Source organism: Diaporthe citri, assembly GCF_014595645.1.
Source record: "Diaporthe citri strain NFHF-8-4 chromosome Unknown scaffold_4, whole genome shotgun sequence".
NCBI lineage: Eukaryota > Fungi > Ascomycota > Sordariomycetes > Diaporthales > Diaporthaceae > Diaporthe > Diaporthe citri.
The window spans coordinates 1,710,876-1,727,976 of record NW_025064849.1 but is presented as its reverse complement, the minus strand read 5'-3'; the positions used below and the strand labels follow the sequence as shown (position 1 = coordinate 1,727,976).

General features: G+C 37.8%; 2 protein-coding genes across 2 annotated transcripts; both read left to right on the top strand.

Annotated features, from left to right (window-relative positions):
• Positions 1-2,792: 2,792 nt before the first annotated feature.
• Positions 2,793-4,154, top strand: INS49_009671 (uncharacterized protein; the record flags this gene model as incomplete). The annotated part of the gene is made up of 1 exon (XM_043170399.1): positions 2,793-4,154. One exon carries the CDS (start codon positions 2,793-2,795, stop codon positions 4,152-4,154), a length of 1,362 nt encoding a protein of 453 aa, XP_043024964.1.
• Positions 4,155-6,248: 2,094 nt separating this feature from the next.
• Positions 6,249-9,405, top strand: INS49_009670 (uncharacterized protein; the record flags this gene model as incomplete). The annotated part of the gene is made up of 5 exons (XM_043170398.1): positions 6,249-6,695; positions 6,762-6,856; positions 6,959-8,120; positions 8,216-8,482; positions 8,533-9,405. The coding sequence occupies 5 exons, from the start codon at positions 6,249-6,251 to the stop codon at positions 9,403-9,405; spliced, it is 2,844 nt and encodes a 947-aa protein (XP_043024963.1).
• Between the last annotated feature and the right edge of the window lie 7,696 nt (positions 9,406-17,101).

The following is a 17,101-nucleotide window of genomic DNA, read 5'->3' as shown; positions in this document are numbered from 1 at the left end:
AGATTGGTCTCAGTGCTTGCTAGGCAGGTAGCAAAAAGGGGTGTAGCTTCAGTATCGTGGAGGGGGAAGAGTAATACAGTAGCTACCATTCGCTAGACGATGGATTGGAATTTTGTGCCGTCTCATTCATCGCCAACGCACTGAGCCCGCGCCGCCTGCCTGCATTAGTGACCAGGCGCGTTGGTTCTTAGTGCCAAGGCGTGGACCCAGATGCGGATATGACGTGCCACACTAATGGGCTCGTATGTTGGGAGTGTAATGCGGCAGGAAAGACTGCGTATGGCAAACATGCAACTGTTTGTATTAGAAGCGGGAGTATGGCTAAGTTCTGAATGCAGAAGGGGCCCCAGAGGTCTGGCACTGGGGGGCACCCTTTTCAAGAGACGTACGCAGGGTACGTGCTCCCCTACCCACTGTCCACCCCCAGTCACTGTACACCCTCATTCACTGCCACATGTAATATCAGTACTGAACCGCAGTGATGCTTTGCTAAATACTTGGCGTGGGCTGGATGGTTCTGAATATTGTAAAATGAATTTCACGCCAGAGAAAGGATCCGCAAAGGTTTGTTCGATCTTTCCCACAGAACTTGGCCCTGATTGTAGGGTCGAAGAAACACCGTTATTCAAAAAAGGCCTTGATCCATATCTGCGTTTTAGGTTTCCTAAACTTACATGCTCAGATCTAGATTTATTCTCTGTTAGTTTGTACGTAGTGTTTGCTTTCTGATCAGGGCAGAAAATGTCCCCTGCCTCTAAACGTCAGGATTCAGTGCTCTATTATTTAGTATCAATTTCAGACGGATCAGCAAAATACCGGACGTTTCAATTTTAAGTCACATTAAAACTACACGAATTTAGAGTGTGGCTTCGGGAGAGGAAATTGATAGCAAATGACATGCAGAAGTAAGACAGAAAGTCATTGGGAATTCTGTCGCATCACTGCACTGATTGTGTGCAAACAACACTGGCAGTCTTCTGGCCCTACGTCTGTCAAGTTCGACGTGGTTACTTGTCAGAATTTGGAGGGAAATTGGGAAGTCCATGGGCTTTTGTCCTTGCCCTGTAAGGTTTGAAGGCTTTTTACGAGACTGTAAGCATTTTCACGATTGTGTTTGACAAGTATGTGGGAAGCCTCAGGCTGGCTTCAGACTGTGGCCCTAAGTACATCAGCAAGGCAGTTGGCAACGCCTCTTGAACCCGGGCCTGTGTGTTACCAGATCTATCAAGCCGTGATCTAAAAAGGAAATCGAAGCCGAAGTGATTTATTCAAAACTGAATTCGCACGTAATATTTGACGCTGGGCTGAGACTTGTGGCTCCGGTGATGGTGCTGTCGCACGCATCCCGAATGTCTTGGTCATTGCGCATATTTTAAGTGATAGGATTTGCCATGCAGTCTCGTTGACCACTTCAACATCGTCGGTCGTGCTCTTCTGGGTCCCACATGGTGGTTTACATTAACTAGATTCGTCAGCTCCCTGCTGTTCGTCCCGGCTGTGAGCAACCTGACCTGAATTTCCAGAAATCTGGGGCTGGCCGAGGTCATCTTTAAATCGTGCGGCCATTCGTTTTGCCTGAGACGTCAAATCTCCCGCGGTGGTGTCAACGGCCGTGTAAGCTTGAATTCAGTGTGGCGGCCGCCGTTCACACACATGTTCTGCCATTTGCCTCGTCTGCGGGCCTTGGCTTGGCACTGGCGAGCGCCAAAAGCCCTTTTCGTGCCGTGGTGAGAAGACGCCAAAAAGCCTTCTGAGCAAAGACCTTGCCACTCCAAGGAGGAATTTGAATTGAGCTATGATGCAGGCCTTCTCACGGCCCATATTTCGTCCTTCCGGGTTGGGGAGCTGAGGCAGGATCTTGACCAGTGGCGGCCTCGTCTTTGGCCCGGCTCCAACCACAGGCGTCATGCCACAGCATCTCGGTGCATTATGAAGACTTGCAACTCGTACAATCTTGCGCATAAAAGCCTACTTACTTGCTCTATATGTTAGCTTCAGACACGCGGCATTACCCACGCATTTTGGACAGATGGGTCCAAGGCTATGCAGCCTCGTCTCGGGGGTCTTCAGTGTTGGGTGTTCCATGCGCTCGGAGCTTGATGAACGAGAACTGCGCCGCCCTCGTGTCTCGAGCGGGATCCAGAGTTCGCGGGACAGGGAAACTTCAGGATATCCTTCACCATCACACACGAGGTCTGGTCCCTAAGCTGTGATGAGCAAAATTCGTCAAAATAGAGAGAAATCCCTTCACCATCTCATGACGGATGACGAGTGGCCTTACTGCGCAGATCGGCCGTGTTCTAGCCGGCAGTCGGATGCTCTGCCAACGGGATTCCGTCGGGAATTTAACGGTCGAGAAGATGATCCCTGCCGCTCGACTAGTTTTTCCATCAATCAAACCGTCGGTTGAGGCCCCATTGACCTGGAGAGGACCCCACAAAATGTGCCCCTCGGTCGACCCCTCCCCCGCCATTTGACGACGATGCCCTCCAGGTGCCCAGGGGGTACGTGAAAGCAGGCTACTACGGGCCAGCCGTAGTGGTGCCGACATCAGGAGAATAATTCGCGGCCGGACGACAAAAGCCCGGTCCTGTTTAGCTCGTCCTGCCCTGAATAGCCATCACACGATTCTTCCCAAGCGGACAGACTCGTGCTGTTAAATAGCTTCTTCCTCTCCCTCACAAAGAAGTCTCTGGTGTCCTCCCTCGCTTCTTTCCTGTCCATCTCCTTCTCTCCTCTCCCCTCTCCCATCCTCACTTCAGCCCAGTAATAAAAACATCACTGCCGTCAACATGGCGTCCACAGAAATCACCATCACCGGCTGGACGACGCGGGACGTCCGCTTCCCCACGTCCCTCGACAAGACCGGCAGTGACGCCATGAACGCCGCCGGCGACTACTCGTCTGCCTACTGCATCCTGACCACGTCGGACCCCAAGTTCACGGGCCACGGCATGACCTTCACCATCGGGCGCGGAAACGACATCGTCTGCGCGGCCATCAACCACGTGGCGGACCGCATCAAGGGCAAGAAGCTCAGCGAGCTCGTGGCCGACTGGGGCAAGACGTGGCGGCACCTGGTCAACGACTCGCAGCTGCGGTGGATCGGCCCGGAGAAGGGCGTCATCCACCTCGCGCTGGGCGCCGTCGTCAACGCCATCTGGGACCTGTGGGCCAAGGTGCTGGGCAAGCCCGTGTGGCGCATCGTGGCCGAGATGTCGCCCGAGGAGTTCGTGCGGTGCATCGACTTCCGCTACATCACCGACGCCATCACGCCCGAGGAGGCGGTGGCGCTGCTCAAGGAGTCGGAGGTGGGCAAGGCGGAGCGCATCAGGGAGGCCGAGAACTCGCGCGCGGTGCCCGCGTACACGACGTCGGCCGGGTGGCTGGGCTACGGCGAGGACAAGATGAAGGCGCTGCTCAAGGAGACGCTGTCCAAGGGATACCGGCACTTCAAGCTCAAGGTGGGCGGCAGCATCGAGCAGGACCGGCAGAGGCTGTCGATCGCGCGGGAGATCATCGGCTACGACAAGGGCAACGTGCTCATGGTGGACGCGAACCAGGTGTGGTCGGTGCCCGAGGCCATCAGCTACATGAAGGAGCTCAAGGAGTTCAAGCCGTGGTTCATCGAGGAGCCGACCTCGCCCGACGACATCCTGGGCCACAAGGCGGTGCGCGACGCGCTCAAGCCCTACGGCATCGGCGTGGCGACGGGCGAGATGTGCCAGAACCGCGTCATCTTCAAGCAGCTCATCGTCAGCGGCGCCATCGACGTCTGCCAGATCGACGCCTGCCGCATGGGCGGCGTCAACGAGGTGTTGGCGGTGCTGCTCATCGCAAAGAAGTACGGCGTGCCCATCGTGCCCCACTCGGGCGGCGTCGGCCTGCCAGAGTACACGCAGCACCTGAGCACCATCGACTACGTCGTCGTTACGGGGAAGCTCTCCGTTCTCGAGTACGTCGACCACCTGCACGAGCACTTCCTGCACCCCTCCGTCATCAAGGACGGCTACTACCAGACGCCCCTCGACCCGGGCTACAGCGTCGAGATGAAGCCCGCCAGCATGGACAAGTTCACCTTCCCCGGCGAGCCCGGCGTCAGCTGGTGGCAGAGCGAGGAGGCCAAGCCCATCCTCGAGGGAGTCAAGATCTAAGTTATGTCTTCGCCTCCGACACCAAGGGAGATGTGGAAGTAAGGGCCAGGCCGAGGAGGTCTGAGATGGTGGACTTATGGGCAGGGCAGAAGTTACGATGGCGTCAATTCACGGCGACGAGTCAGCGATCCTCGTCTTTGTGCCGGACGGTTTACTATAAATGGCCCGGTCAAGACTTGGGTGGGTTTGCAAAAACGGGCATTCGATCACAGTTAATCGTTTGGCAGGGCAACGATGGCATCCTGTATTTCCCGCTGCTTAGTTCTCCTAAGCAGTCGTGGTTATCCCTCTCAAGGCAAGGTGGGCCTTGTGTGCTTGGAATTTGTCCGGGACCGAGGGGCGACAGCATTCTGCACGATGGGAGACTATCACCTCCGTGGCTCCGTGGCAAATATTCAAGTCGCGTGTTGTTGGTATTTAGAGAAGAATGATTAAGTCACTATCAAACCTCTGCGGCCGGTATGCTTCTGATCATCGGACCGAGAACAACGTCCCCTACCCATCGGCCCGTCACGATGTAGGCTACGACGAAGTTCCCAAGCTGCATTACTCGTGGCCATGAACGTTACGGTGCTCTTGTGACGACGGTAAATGCCATTGAGTTTTCTTCCCTGTGATCTATAAGATCTGAAGTGCAGGAGGGACGCCACTACGTTCCAGGCCTGCCGTTCCTCCACATATTTGATCAAGACATGTGGCTGACACTCTTCCAATGTTATGAATGCATGGTTGATGGAAGGGAAATTCGCCATAGCCCCACACATGCCAACCACGAGATGGCTCTTTTCAAACCCGCCCGATCCACGTGTGCTGTTGATGATTTGGACGGTAGTGGCAGCGGCATGAGGCATGAGGCTTGTGAGCGGCTTAGAGATTGCGAAGGGATGAAGGAAGGCGTTACTGGAAAGCCATAGATATCTCAGGATCATGAAGTTCCCATGGGGCATCAAGAGTCTCGGGGCGGCAGAGGCTGGTCGTGCTCGAGACGTTGAGCGCCACCGAGATGGTGCCTGCGATGCCTACCTGTTTCTTGACCGCGAATATGGCTGACCTGGTGATATTCACTGCATGTATCTCCGGATCCAGATTGGAGATTTTTGTCAGCCACGGCTGACCGCTGGAGGCAGTATTCGAGCAAAGTGCTGTTATTGCCTTCAAGCCCAACAACACGATATGCTGGACGGGGACTGAGGTCCGGAGGGAGAAGAGGCCAGAGGCACCACCCATTCACCAACCTGGAATTGCTGTTTCTCGGGAAGGGCGGCCAAGGGCGTGCAAGCCACTGTATAACGTCTTTTCGCAATTGCTGATATCAAAGACCGTTGACGCAGTCGTTGGCAGAATGGGCGTCGCATGTCTTGCAGAGGGGCAGCCACATCTCATCATTGCCTGCCAGGGGGAAACAAGGCAGATAGGCAAAATGAGATTGGAGGCTGTCGTTTGCAGGCAGATATTTTGAATAATCTCTGGGGAAGTCTCAAAGGCATTTCCGCCACCGCGGGCCGTGATGCATCCCTTGCTTCTGTGGCGACGTGCACGCCTGCATTCGCAATCCCCATGCCTTTGGAGTGATGCTGGATTCACGGAGGAGTGCCATGCGACTCGCCAGCATGCTTATTTTGTCTCGTTGTAATACAATACAGCGCACTGGCATGCTGTGCACCGAGACATGAGTGCGGAAGAGAGGAATTTGTTGGGTTGACATGGATATCTAGGAATGAATTGGGCAGCAGCATGGGAGGCCAATCTCTTCGGGGCAGCCAGGGAGGGCTGTTCCGCCCAAGGCAGCGCCCTAGAGTCTTCAGGTCCCCTAGGTCCCTTAGGAGCTCTAGGTAGGGCTGGAGTGTGCCCAGAGAGGGTGTCTTGTCTCTCCCCGTCCCCTAGTTTCCGCATCTGGCCACTACCACTGGCCCACCAGCGTGAGGAAGGAGCGAGTGAGGCAGGTGAGGTACCCAGGTACTGACTGAGCATGCCTGGGCGTATCTTCTCCCCATTCCCCCAAAATTCCCATCTCCCCCCCAGCCACGGCCCCCAGCCCGTTCTTCATTTCTCGATCATGGAGATAACAATGAGGGCGCATCAGGAATCAAGAACATGGAGCATCTGGAAACTCAGGTCAGCGACCTTCGATCCTTCCTTCCAGGAGCTCTTCCCTCAGCCGCATCGACACCCACCTCCAATGCAGCACACATGGCTGGAGTCGGAGTCGTAGCAGGCGTAGGCCCAGGCGCTGCGACCGCCGCCACCGCTCCACGTCATCCCAGCCAGAGCGCTGGGTCGTCTGTTTCCGCCGTCGGAAGCAATTCCGCACACCCTTCACCTCTCGCCTTTGGACCAAACCACAACGCCCAGCCTGCAAGAAACCACGGTTCTGCTGTCTCGACCCCTGGCCCAGTGTCAGCGCATCGTGCTGCTACCAATGGTGGTGGAGGAGCTGCTGCTGGTGGCGCCGCCGCCGCTGCCGGGGCCAAGCGGAAGCTCAACGACACGGCCAGCGGCGACGACTCTTCGCAGAGACAGCAGAGGAGCAAGAGGAACAGGGTGAGCACCTCACAGATCCTGGAGGGCATATGGCTTGCTAACCGTTGCTTCTGTGCCCGTTTATAGTACATCTCCATTGCTTGGTATGTCTCGACTCTGGAAGCCCGACCTCCGAAGCTCCCGTCCGTCCAGCCCCGCCCGACGAACAAGGGGACGAGCCTGTGGGCGATAGCCTGCGCTTCCGACCCCCTTCGGAGTCTGGGTGCTGTGGCGGAGGGGATATAGAAGACTACACCAAGCTGACATCTACTTTTCAACCGCAGCAACGAGTGCAAGAGGCGCAAGATCAAGTGCAATGGCGAGACTCCGTGTCAACGCTGTGGCAACCTCAACCTCCCCTGCCAGTATGCCCCAAACTGCTGCTCCAACAATTTCAAGGACTCGGAAGAGTTCAGGGACATGAGGGACAATGTCGCCCGCCTCCAGGAACAGGTCGACACCCTGTTTCAGTCCTTGAACGCCCTCAAGCAGGAGACACTGCACCTCGCCCCTATCCAAGACCGAGCCCTGCCCTTCCCGAACAGCGCCGCCGTTACTCCATCCCCGTCCACAGCCACCATGTCCTCTGTTCATAGACAGGACCTGGCGCCGTCCCGGGCCCCGCCCTTTTTCCGCGGCCCAACGAGCGCCTCTTTCACCGTCGACGTTGCCAAAAACACGCTGCACGACATGAAAGACAGGGTGCCAATGCTGAATTATGCTGGTGCCGACAGGATTGAGGACAACGGGGTCATGATCGAAGACTCGCCTGCCCCATCGCCTTATCAGCACTGGCCCGCAGCCGCTGAAATACCCAGGGCACGCCCGCCAGACCCCCTCTGGGGCTTTGACCGGGATGAGATGATACGCCTGTGCAGGCTTCACGAGGAGGAAGTCGGCATTATGTACCCTGTCGTCAATATCAACAATGTAGTCAGCCATGCCAACTTCCTCGCCGATTTCATGGAGGCCAGCAGCAAGCACGGGCTCGTTCCACAGGGCATTGGCCAGGACGCAGGCATCACTGACATCAAAACGCTCGAATTGAAAATCATCATGTGCTGCGCCATGGTCGTCGAAGGTCACGGCTATAGCGCGAGGGGCCTTCAGCTGTGGGAAAGCATGCAACCTACGGTGGACAGGATGCTCATGAGCGATGAAAGTAAAATAACGAACCTGCCCTTTTTGGCCCTCGTCGGTGGTTACAGATTCTTGTCCAACGACGAGTCCTTGGCCTGGAGGGTGATGGGTCAGGTCACTCGCTTGTGCTTTGAGCTGGGTATTCACCGGAGGGACGTCATCCAGGCAATGGAACACGAACAAGACCGCAAGAACGCCATCAACACATTCTGGTCTGCATACGTACTGGATCGTCGGTGGAGTTTTGGCACAGGACTTCCCTTCGTTGTCCACGACGACAAGATAGACCCGAAGCTTCCGTACCCTGTGAGTACTTTACTGCTGTCCTATAACACCGCCTTTCCCCTTCTAACATCCCGGCGCCTATGTCACTGCCGAAATGATGCTCATTGCCCTTGTAGGATGAGTTCCCGTATCTCAGATCCATGATCACCTTCTCCAGGCTGGGCGCCAAAGTTTGGAAGCTCGTTGACTGCTTCGACCCTGTCCTCATCCGCGAGATGCAGCGCAGTGATTTCGAGGGGCTGGACCGGGACATACTAGACTGGTATGACTCGGTCCCAGACGAGATCAAGATTGACGGACTCGAGACTCAAATACCCATACCGGGGACCTCAACCTACGACATCGACCGTCTCCAGATTTGGACACGATTGAGGCTGAATCAGGTAGGTTTTGCTTCGAGTTGGAAGCTGTCGCAGGCTAAATTGTATGACAGATTCGCATCTGGCTGTACACTCCTGTCCTCCACTCGCAGGAGAGCATAGAAAAAAACGCTGATCTTGCCCAACGCGTGGTTGATCTTGCGAAAGAGACGATACAATATCTTAGCCTTCTCAATACGCATACCGACGTGTACCGCCGTATCCAGGTATTCTACCACCACTTCCTGACTTCGGCTATCGCCTGCCTTTTCCTTGCATCTACCCACCGTCCCAACGACTTCAGCGCTCAATGCCGAGAAGAGTTTAACATGTCCATGGTGCTCATCGAGGATATGTCGGCCAAAAGCCATGTTAGTCAGCGGTTGTGGAAGACGGTTAAGGAGCTGAAGGCGTACGCGCCTACGCTAGGCCTCGCCGACAAGAATGACGATCCACGACTGCGGGAGAATGCAGCATTGACGATGGCCGGGATGGCGCGAATGTCGCGAATGTCGCGTGGTGGCCAGCCTCCACTAGACGTGTTGTCCATCCCTGACCGTCACGGCTCCATTAGCAGCGCCAGTGCCGGGCACCAAGCGACACCGAGCCCCAGGATGATACAAGGGCTTAGCGGACTCAATCATCCCCCCAGCCGGATGGACAGTCTCACGCCACATGCCGGAAGGGTTTCACCGCATACTGGCGGACCTGGTGGCGCGCAGGGCCACGGCCCGCCGTCCCCAAGTGGCGAGGACATGAAGAACGGCCTGCGCTTGCGGACCGAGATGTCGAGGATGTACGAGGCACTATCGAGCTTAGGACACGGTGCTCAGCTCCATAGCGGCGACGAATTCTTCACCGGCAGCCCCAACGAGTACTCTGCTGGGGGGCAGTTTATGCACAATCCTGATGACGGGGTCTATCCGCGCATGAAGAAGATGTTTTAGGGGAGCATATACACGACCCTCCTCCACTCTGGTATAGGTCGAATTAAAAAGCAATATATCATTAAGTAACTGCAACTTTTGAAGCATCTTTAGTTGAATTGCAAGTCACAGACAAATCTCTGCCTCAAAATTTCCGATGAATATTCACTTCGCTGTGCCGTGATTTGAGATCTAACTGTAGCATTGCCTGGATGCTATTGAAAGCTCTGTTAATGTTGGCTGGGTCACGTATTGCAATACAACATTTGGTTGGTGTAGTGGTTAATTATTGTTAACTATAGAAGAGAAGAAGGTAGAAGGCTTAATTATGCTAGCTATTTTATATGCAGCGCTAAGGCTATTGCCTGCTAGGTATCTTAACGGGCTAAAGCTGCCTAGTCCTAAATAATCCTTTATATAAATAATACTTATTATTCCTATATTAGCAATCTTTATTTTATAAATATATATTACTTTTAAAAAATATAAAAAAAAGAAAGATATTAAGTTAAATTAAACTTAAAGTTAAGAGATAATTAATTAATTATATATATAAGTAAATTATAAATATGCTATTATTTTATTACGTTATATTATTATAAAAGATAAGTATATAAAAAGGCTTAAGTTATTATTAAGGGGTTAAAGGTTAATTAATTTATTAAAGTATGCAATTAATAAAAAGAGGTTAATTAAATATATATATATATATTAAAATATTTTAATTATATAAAATTAAAAAGCTTAAAAGGTTATAATTATTATATAAATATTTTATTTATAATGCATTTTATAAACTTATGCTTTTATTACTTATAATGCTTAAGTTAAATAAGGATTAAACTAAACCCTTAAACTATTAATATAATTATTTAATCTTTAAATAATTAAAATTTCCTAATTTAATTTAGCTTAAGCTTTATTATACTTAATGCTGCTTATTAAATAAAGAAATTAAGGAATATAATTAAAAGATAGGTTATTAAAATAAGGGTTAAGTAAATAAAGTTAATAAGTTATAAAAATTAATAAATAAAGTATTTAAATAAAAGGAAAATAAGATATAAAATAAAGATTATTAATTAAGTTAATAAATAGCAATACTTTTAATTTTAATATATAAATATTAAATCGTGAAATTTAATTAAGGATATTTATTAAATATAAGTTAGTAATTTAAGTATTTATAAAATAATAATAACCCTTATTATTTAAACTCTTAATATATAAGCATTATTATAAAAATCTTAAATATAAAGTTTATCCTTAAAAGGAATATAATTTAAAGTTAGCTAATTACATTACATTATAAGGTAATTTATAAGTAATTAATAAATATAAATTAAACTTTTATACTTTTATTATATATTGCTTTTAATTAAAAAAGTTATCTTATTATCCTTTATTAAAAATCTTTAGCAATCTTTTTATCTTTATAATTATATAATATATATACTTAAATTAATTGCATTAATATTAATATAATAACTTTATAATATATAATATAATAATAATATTTAAAATTATATTAATATAATTTATTAATAAATTATTAAACTATGATTTAGTAATTTAAGTTTAAGCCTTAATATATTATAATTTTCCTAACTTTTTACTATATTTAAATAATTACCTTATCTTTTTAATTGCAATTTATATAGCTTTATACCTTAATTATAATATTATTTATATTTATAAAGTATTAAAAAGTGCTATTAAAAGTACTTTTTATAAAGGCATTAATTAAGTTATAATTTTTAATAATTTAATAAATCTTAAAAATCTTATGCTTCTTATATAATTATTAAAAAGCTATAATGTTAATTATAAGGCACTTTTTTTTATTATATTAAGCTTAATTAAATACTTATATAAGGAGTATAAATTAATGCATATTATAAGAAGAATTATTATAATACTTAAATATATAATAATTTAATGCAAAGTAACTGCTAATATTATAGCTATATTAAAGTTATTAATTATATTATAAATTTTTAAAGCTAAAATACTTTAAGTTACTTTTTAATATTTAATTAAGAATTAATAAATAAATTTACCTTTAATATTTTACTTAAAAGCTTATTAAGTTTATATCTTATTTATAAGTATAATAATAAAGCTAATTTATAAGCTAAGGTTCTTATTATTAGCAAATAAGTTATTAATAAAAACTATTAATTTAACTTAAAATAAATTTAAGGGTATATATTAAAGTTTATATTTTAAGTTATTAGCTTGCCATTATAACTAATGATTTAACCTATTATAGTTCTTATAAAAAGGCTTTTAAATTTAAGCTATTATTAATAAGTTAAACATTGCCTTAAGTTAATAAATAAAAGCAAGGTATGCTCTTTATATATATTGCTTTATATATTATTAAGTATAATTATTAACCTTGCTATTAATAAGCATAATCTTTTTATCTTAGCCCTTTTAATAAAAATATAAAATATCTTTATTAAAAATACTTATAATTATGCTATTAAAAATAAGTAACTTATTAAAAATAAGTATTTCTTTTAGCTTATATTAAATATTTACCTTTTTAATTTTTTATTCTTTTAGCTTTAAAAATATTAAAATATTAAGGAATAAAGTATTATTAATTTATATAATAATAATAGCAAAAATATTCTTTTTTTAATTTATAATTAAGAAGCATAAATTATATATTAAGATAATTATATTTAAATTATTATAATAAAACTTATAATAAGTTGCTTATTAATATATATTAAATTTAATAATATTATAAAGTAATTTAATAACTTATATAATGATTTTAAGAAAGTATTTATCTTAAATCTTAAGGAATAAATAATATAAAATAAATTGCTTAAGCTTAAACTTTAATTAAGAATATATTTAAGTAACATTTTAAAGCTTTAATTAAAAGCCTTATATTAAAAGAAATAAAGTTAAAGTAATTAAAAGCCTTTAATTAGCTCTTTAAATAATTAAAAATTATATAAGAATATTATATTTATTTTTATTATTATATTTAATAATAATAAGTTATAATTTTTTATATAACTTCTTAATTTTACTTTTAATCTTATAAATAATGCATAACTTAAAAAGCTAAATATCTTTATATATTTTAGGATTAAAGCATTTAAAGTAAAAAATATTATTATTAATTAACTTTATAATCTCCTTATAATTAAATTCCTTAAATAGGTTACCTAGGGTATTAATTACGTTATTATATTAAAGCTTTAGAAAAAGATTATAATTTTTAATTTCTTGCTAAGTAAGATATATTTCTTTTAACTTATTTTTTAATTTCTTAAACTATTTATATTATTAAGATTATAATAGTTTTAATATTGCTAGAATTAAATTTGGTTTAAATTAAATAAGCTTATTAAAAGCATTATTTAAGTTAAAAACTAGTTAAATATTATCTTTATTATTCTTATCTTAATAATATAATTAAATTAATATTAATTAAAAGATTATTAAATTATTTAAAAGGTTTAATATAAGATTATATTTATTAATATTAAGCAATTTATATAATTTTTATTAATTATGCTTTTCTTGCTATATTTATATATTACTTTATAATAAAAAACTTAATACTTTTATAATATTTAGGTTATTATAAGTATTTAAAGCTATATTAACTTATTATTTAATATAAACTTTATATAGTTTTTTTATAGCTTTTTAAATAATTGCTGCTTTCTTAAGAGTTAAGGAAGTTAATGCAAAGTTTTTTATAAATCTTAAATATATAATAAAGATAAGAAGTATTAAAATAATATTATTAAGATTAATTATATTATTTATTGCCTTAATGGCTATTTATAAAATAGCTTTCTTAATATAAGTTCTTAAGAATTTAGCATAAAGGATATTAAAAGCTTATTAAAGCAAAGTATAATACTTCTTAACCTTGTTAATAAATTAATATGCCTTGATTAATACTTACTTATAAGTAATGCCTATAATTTATATAATGCTTTGGAATTTTATTAAGGTAAAGTTAATTTTAGCATTATAAATAATATAATTTAAAGATTTTAAATAAATATTTATTTAATATTATTAAATAGCCTTTTATATATTTTTTATAAAAAGAAAAATTAAAAAATATTTAGCTTAAAAAGAAGTTATTAAATTAATAACTTATAAAATAAATAAAGTAAGTAAATATATAATATTTATAATAATCTTATAATTAAAGTTAATATTATCTTAAAGGTTAAACTTAAAATATTATAATGCTATAAAATAAAGTTAATAATAATAATAAAACTTAAAAATTGCTTTTAAAATAAAAGAATTAATATTATTATAATTAATATTAATAAAAAAGCGTAAAAAATAGTTAATTAAAGAGTATTTAAACTTATAATAAAGTTATTAAAGCTTTGTTTTTATTAAGAATATTATTAATATATAATTACTTTTTATATTAAGGAAAATTTATAAGTATCCTTACTTTTAAGTAATTAAAAAGGTTTTCTTTAAGTATTTATCTTTTTATTAAATTACTTTATTAATAATATTTTAAAGAAAAAAAGAGTTTTTATTTATATTTTAAATATAAAAAAAAAGGGAATAAGCTTATTTATAATATAAAATGTTAATAATCTTGCTAAAGTATTAATTTATATTATATTAAGTAACTTAATAAATAAGCTTAAGTTAAATTATACTTATGTTTTACTAGCCTATATAATATTTAAATATATAAAAGATATTTAATATTATAAAGCTTAAAATTACTTATATTTAATTATTAAAAATATTATTATACCTGTATTTAATATAATGCCTTAATATTATTAATAAAAATATTAATTTTAAATAATAAATATTTTTATTAATAAATAATCTTTAAAATTAATATAAATATTAAAGCTATTTATATGTTATGGGCTGGCCCCAAAGGGGCTGCAGGCTGGCTAGCGCCTTTTCCCATAAGCTGCAAAGCAGCAACTAATTAACTATTTAAGCCAAAAGATATATAATAATTCAAGCTCTCTTGAATTACCTAGCCATATTATATAAAGCTTAGGCTTTTAGCTCAAGCCTATTATATAGCCCCCTCCTTTAGCTTATATAATGGTATAATTACCCCTAAGGCTTACTTATAATATTGCCTTTTTAAGCTAAGGTTTTTCTTTATAAAAGGAATGCTTGCATATTGTGATAAATATAACTTAAACCTTTAACCCTAAAGCTTGGATTATTTATTATGGGCTGGCCTTAAAGGGGCTGTAAGCTAGCTAACGCCTTTTCTTATAAGCTGCAAAGCAGCAACTAATTAACCATTTAAGCCAAAAGGTATATAATAATTTAAGCTTCCTTAAATTACCTAGCCATACTATATAAGGCTTGGGCTTCCAGCCCAAGCCCATTACATTATATTATTAAAGAAGTTATAAAGGAAGGCTTAGTTTATTAAAAAGGTATAATAAGTACGCCCCTTCTTGCTATTATTAATAATTAAAGTTATTATAATGCTAGCAGCTTTAAAATTAAAACCTTTAAAGTTAATAAAGAATATATTAAACTTATTATTATTAACTTATTATTTAATATCCTTATATATATAAATATATATAGCTTTAATATATATATTAATCTTTAAGTAAATAATTTATTAATTAATATCCCTCTTTATAATATATAAAATACTTCTTCTTCCTATATTATATATTGAAAACAAGCTACTTAAATAATAAGGGATAGGTTTTACTAAATCTTCTTAAGGATAACTTAAAAAGGAGTTTTAATATAATAAAGAAAGAAGATAAAAATAAAAGGGAATTAAAGAAAGGGAAAAGATAAATATTTTAAAAATTCTTAAAAATAAGAAAAGCTTAATTAAAGCATTAAATATATAAGAAAAGAAAAAAATTAATTTTTTAAAAAAATATTTAAAATAAGCGTAAAAATTAACTTTTTATAATTAGCTAAAATTTAGCGCAATATTATTTCTTATATAATTCCTTATATTTATTAATATACTTCTTTTTAAGTACTTTATAAAAAATATTATAAAGATTATTAAAATAAAACTTTATTATCTTTAATTAAGCTTTTAAGTTTTAAAATTTACCTTATTATAATTTTAATTATTATTATTATTTTTAATTCCTTATTTATTTATTTTATTATAACTTTTGCTTTTTTATAAAAGCTTTAAATATTTTTAAAATTTGCTTAATAATATATTTATTAATTATATTTTCTTAGCTATTAAAATTTGCTTTAATAATTAATATTAATATAGTTATTAAAGATTTAAATATCTTTATAAAATAAAAAGTAAATTTATTCTTTTTTTTAATTATTATATTAAATATAATATATTAGCTTTATTAACTTTTACTTTTGCTTTTTATAAAGCTTTTGCTTTTACTTTTGCTTTTTATAATACTTTTACTTTTAATATTTATATCTTATATTTAATTACTTAATTAGCTTATTTATAAGCTTTTTAAATTATTCTTAAGTAAACTTTATTATTATTTTAATTATTTTAAATTAGCTAATATACTTTAAGTTTTATTTATATTTATTATTAAAATAAATAAGTAAAAAAGATCTTTATATATATTAAGGTAAGTATTTTTTATTAATTTTAAAATATTTTATAATATAATGCTTAGGTTAAAGGTTTATTTAATTAAAGTTATACTTAGCTAGTTTTAAGCTATTTAAAAGTTTATACCTTATTATATATTAAATATTTAAAATTAGGTTATTAAATTAATTTATATTAAAGGTATTATTTCCTTTATATTTTTTTTATAATTAATAGTAATCTTAATATATTATAATTTAAATAATTATTATTAAATAATATTTCTTTATAATAAAAGCTTATTTTTTACTTTAATTACTTTTATATTATTAATCTTAATAAGGAAAATTAATATAAATATTTAAATAGCTTTATTAATCTTATTAAGCTTTAATTAAATAATAAATATTTAGGTAGTAATATTAATAGTAGCTTTAAGCATTTTATAATATATAGTTTTAATTAAAAAAGCCTTAGCTTAGTTTTATACCTTTTAATTATTCTTTCTTTAGTTTTCCTTAAAGTAATTTTTAATAAACTTAATAATATGCTATTTATAAAATACTTTATTAATTTATTTTAATCTTAATGCAAACTTCTTATTAAAATCTTATATTTTATTTTTTAAAGTAATTATTAAATATTTATAAATAAATACTTTAATATTCTTATTTATCTTACTTTTTTTATCTTTTAATATAAGATTATTTTATAATAAATAATAATTCTTTATTTTATTAAAAATTATTATTATTTAATAATTAAGTATATAAATAAATATAATAATAAATTTATAATTCTTTATTAATTTATACTATTAATATTTCTTAAGTAAGGTATAATTATAATATAAAGGTTTTTTAAGTAAGAATATAATATTTTAAAAGTTAAAAAGCTATTAAGTTATAAGGGCTATAATATATTAAGTTTTTAATTCTTTATATTTATAAAGTATTCTTTTTATATTAAAAAGATTAAGGGTAAAAAAGGCTTAATATTATTTTATTAAATTTATTAACTTAATTAATTTTTTTAGCTTAAGATAAAAATTAATGCTTAAAAAATATTTTTATATTATCTTTATAAGCTTATTATTAAATGCTATTTATTTTATATTAAAAAATAATAATTAATTAAGAGTTTAAAATTATTAAATATTATTTAAGT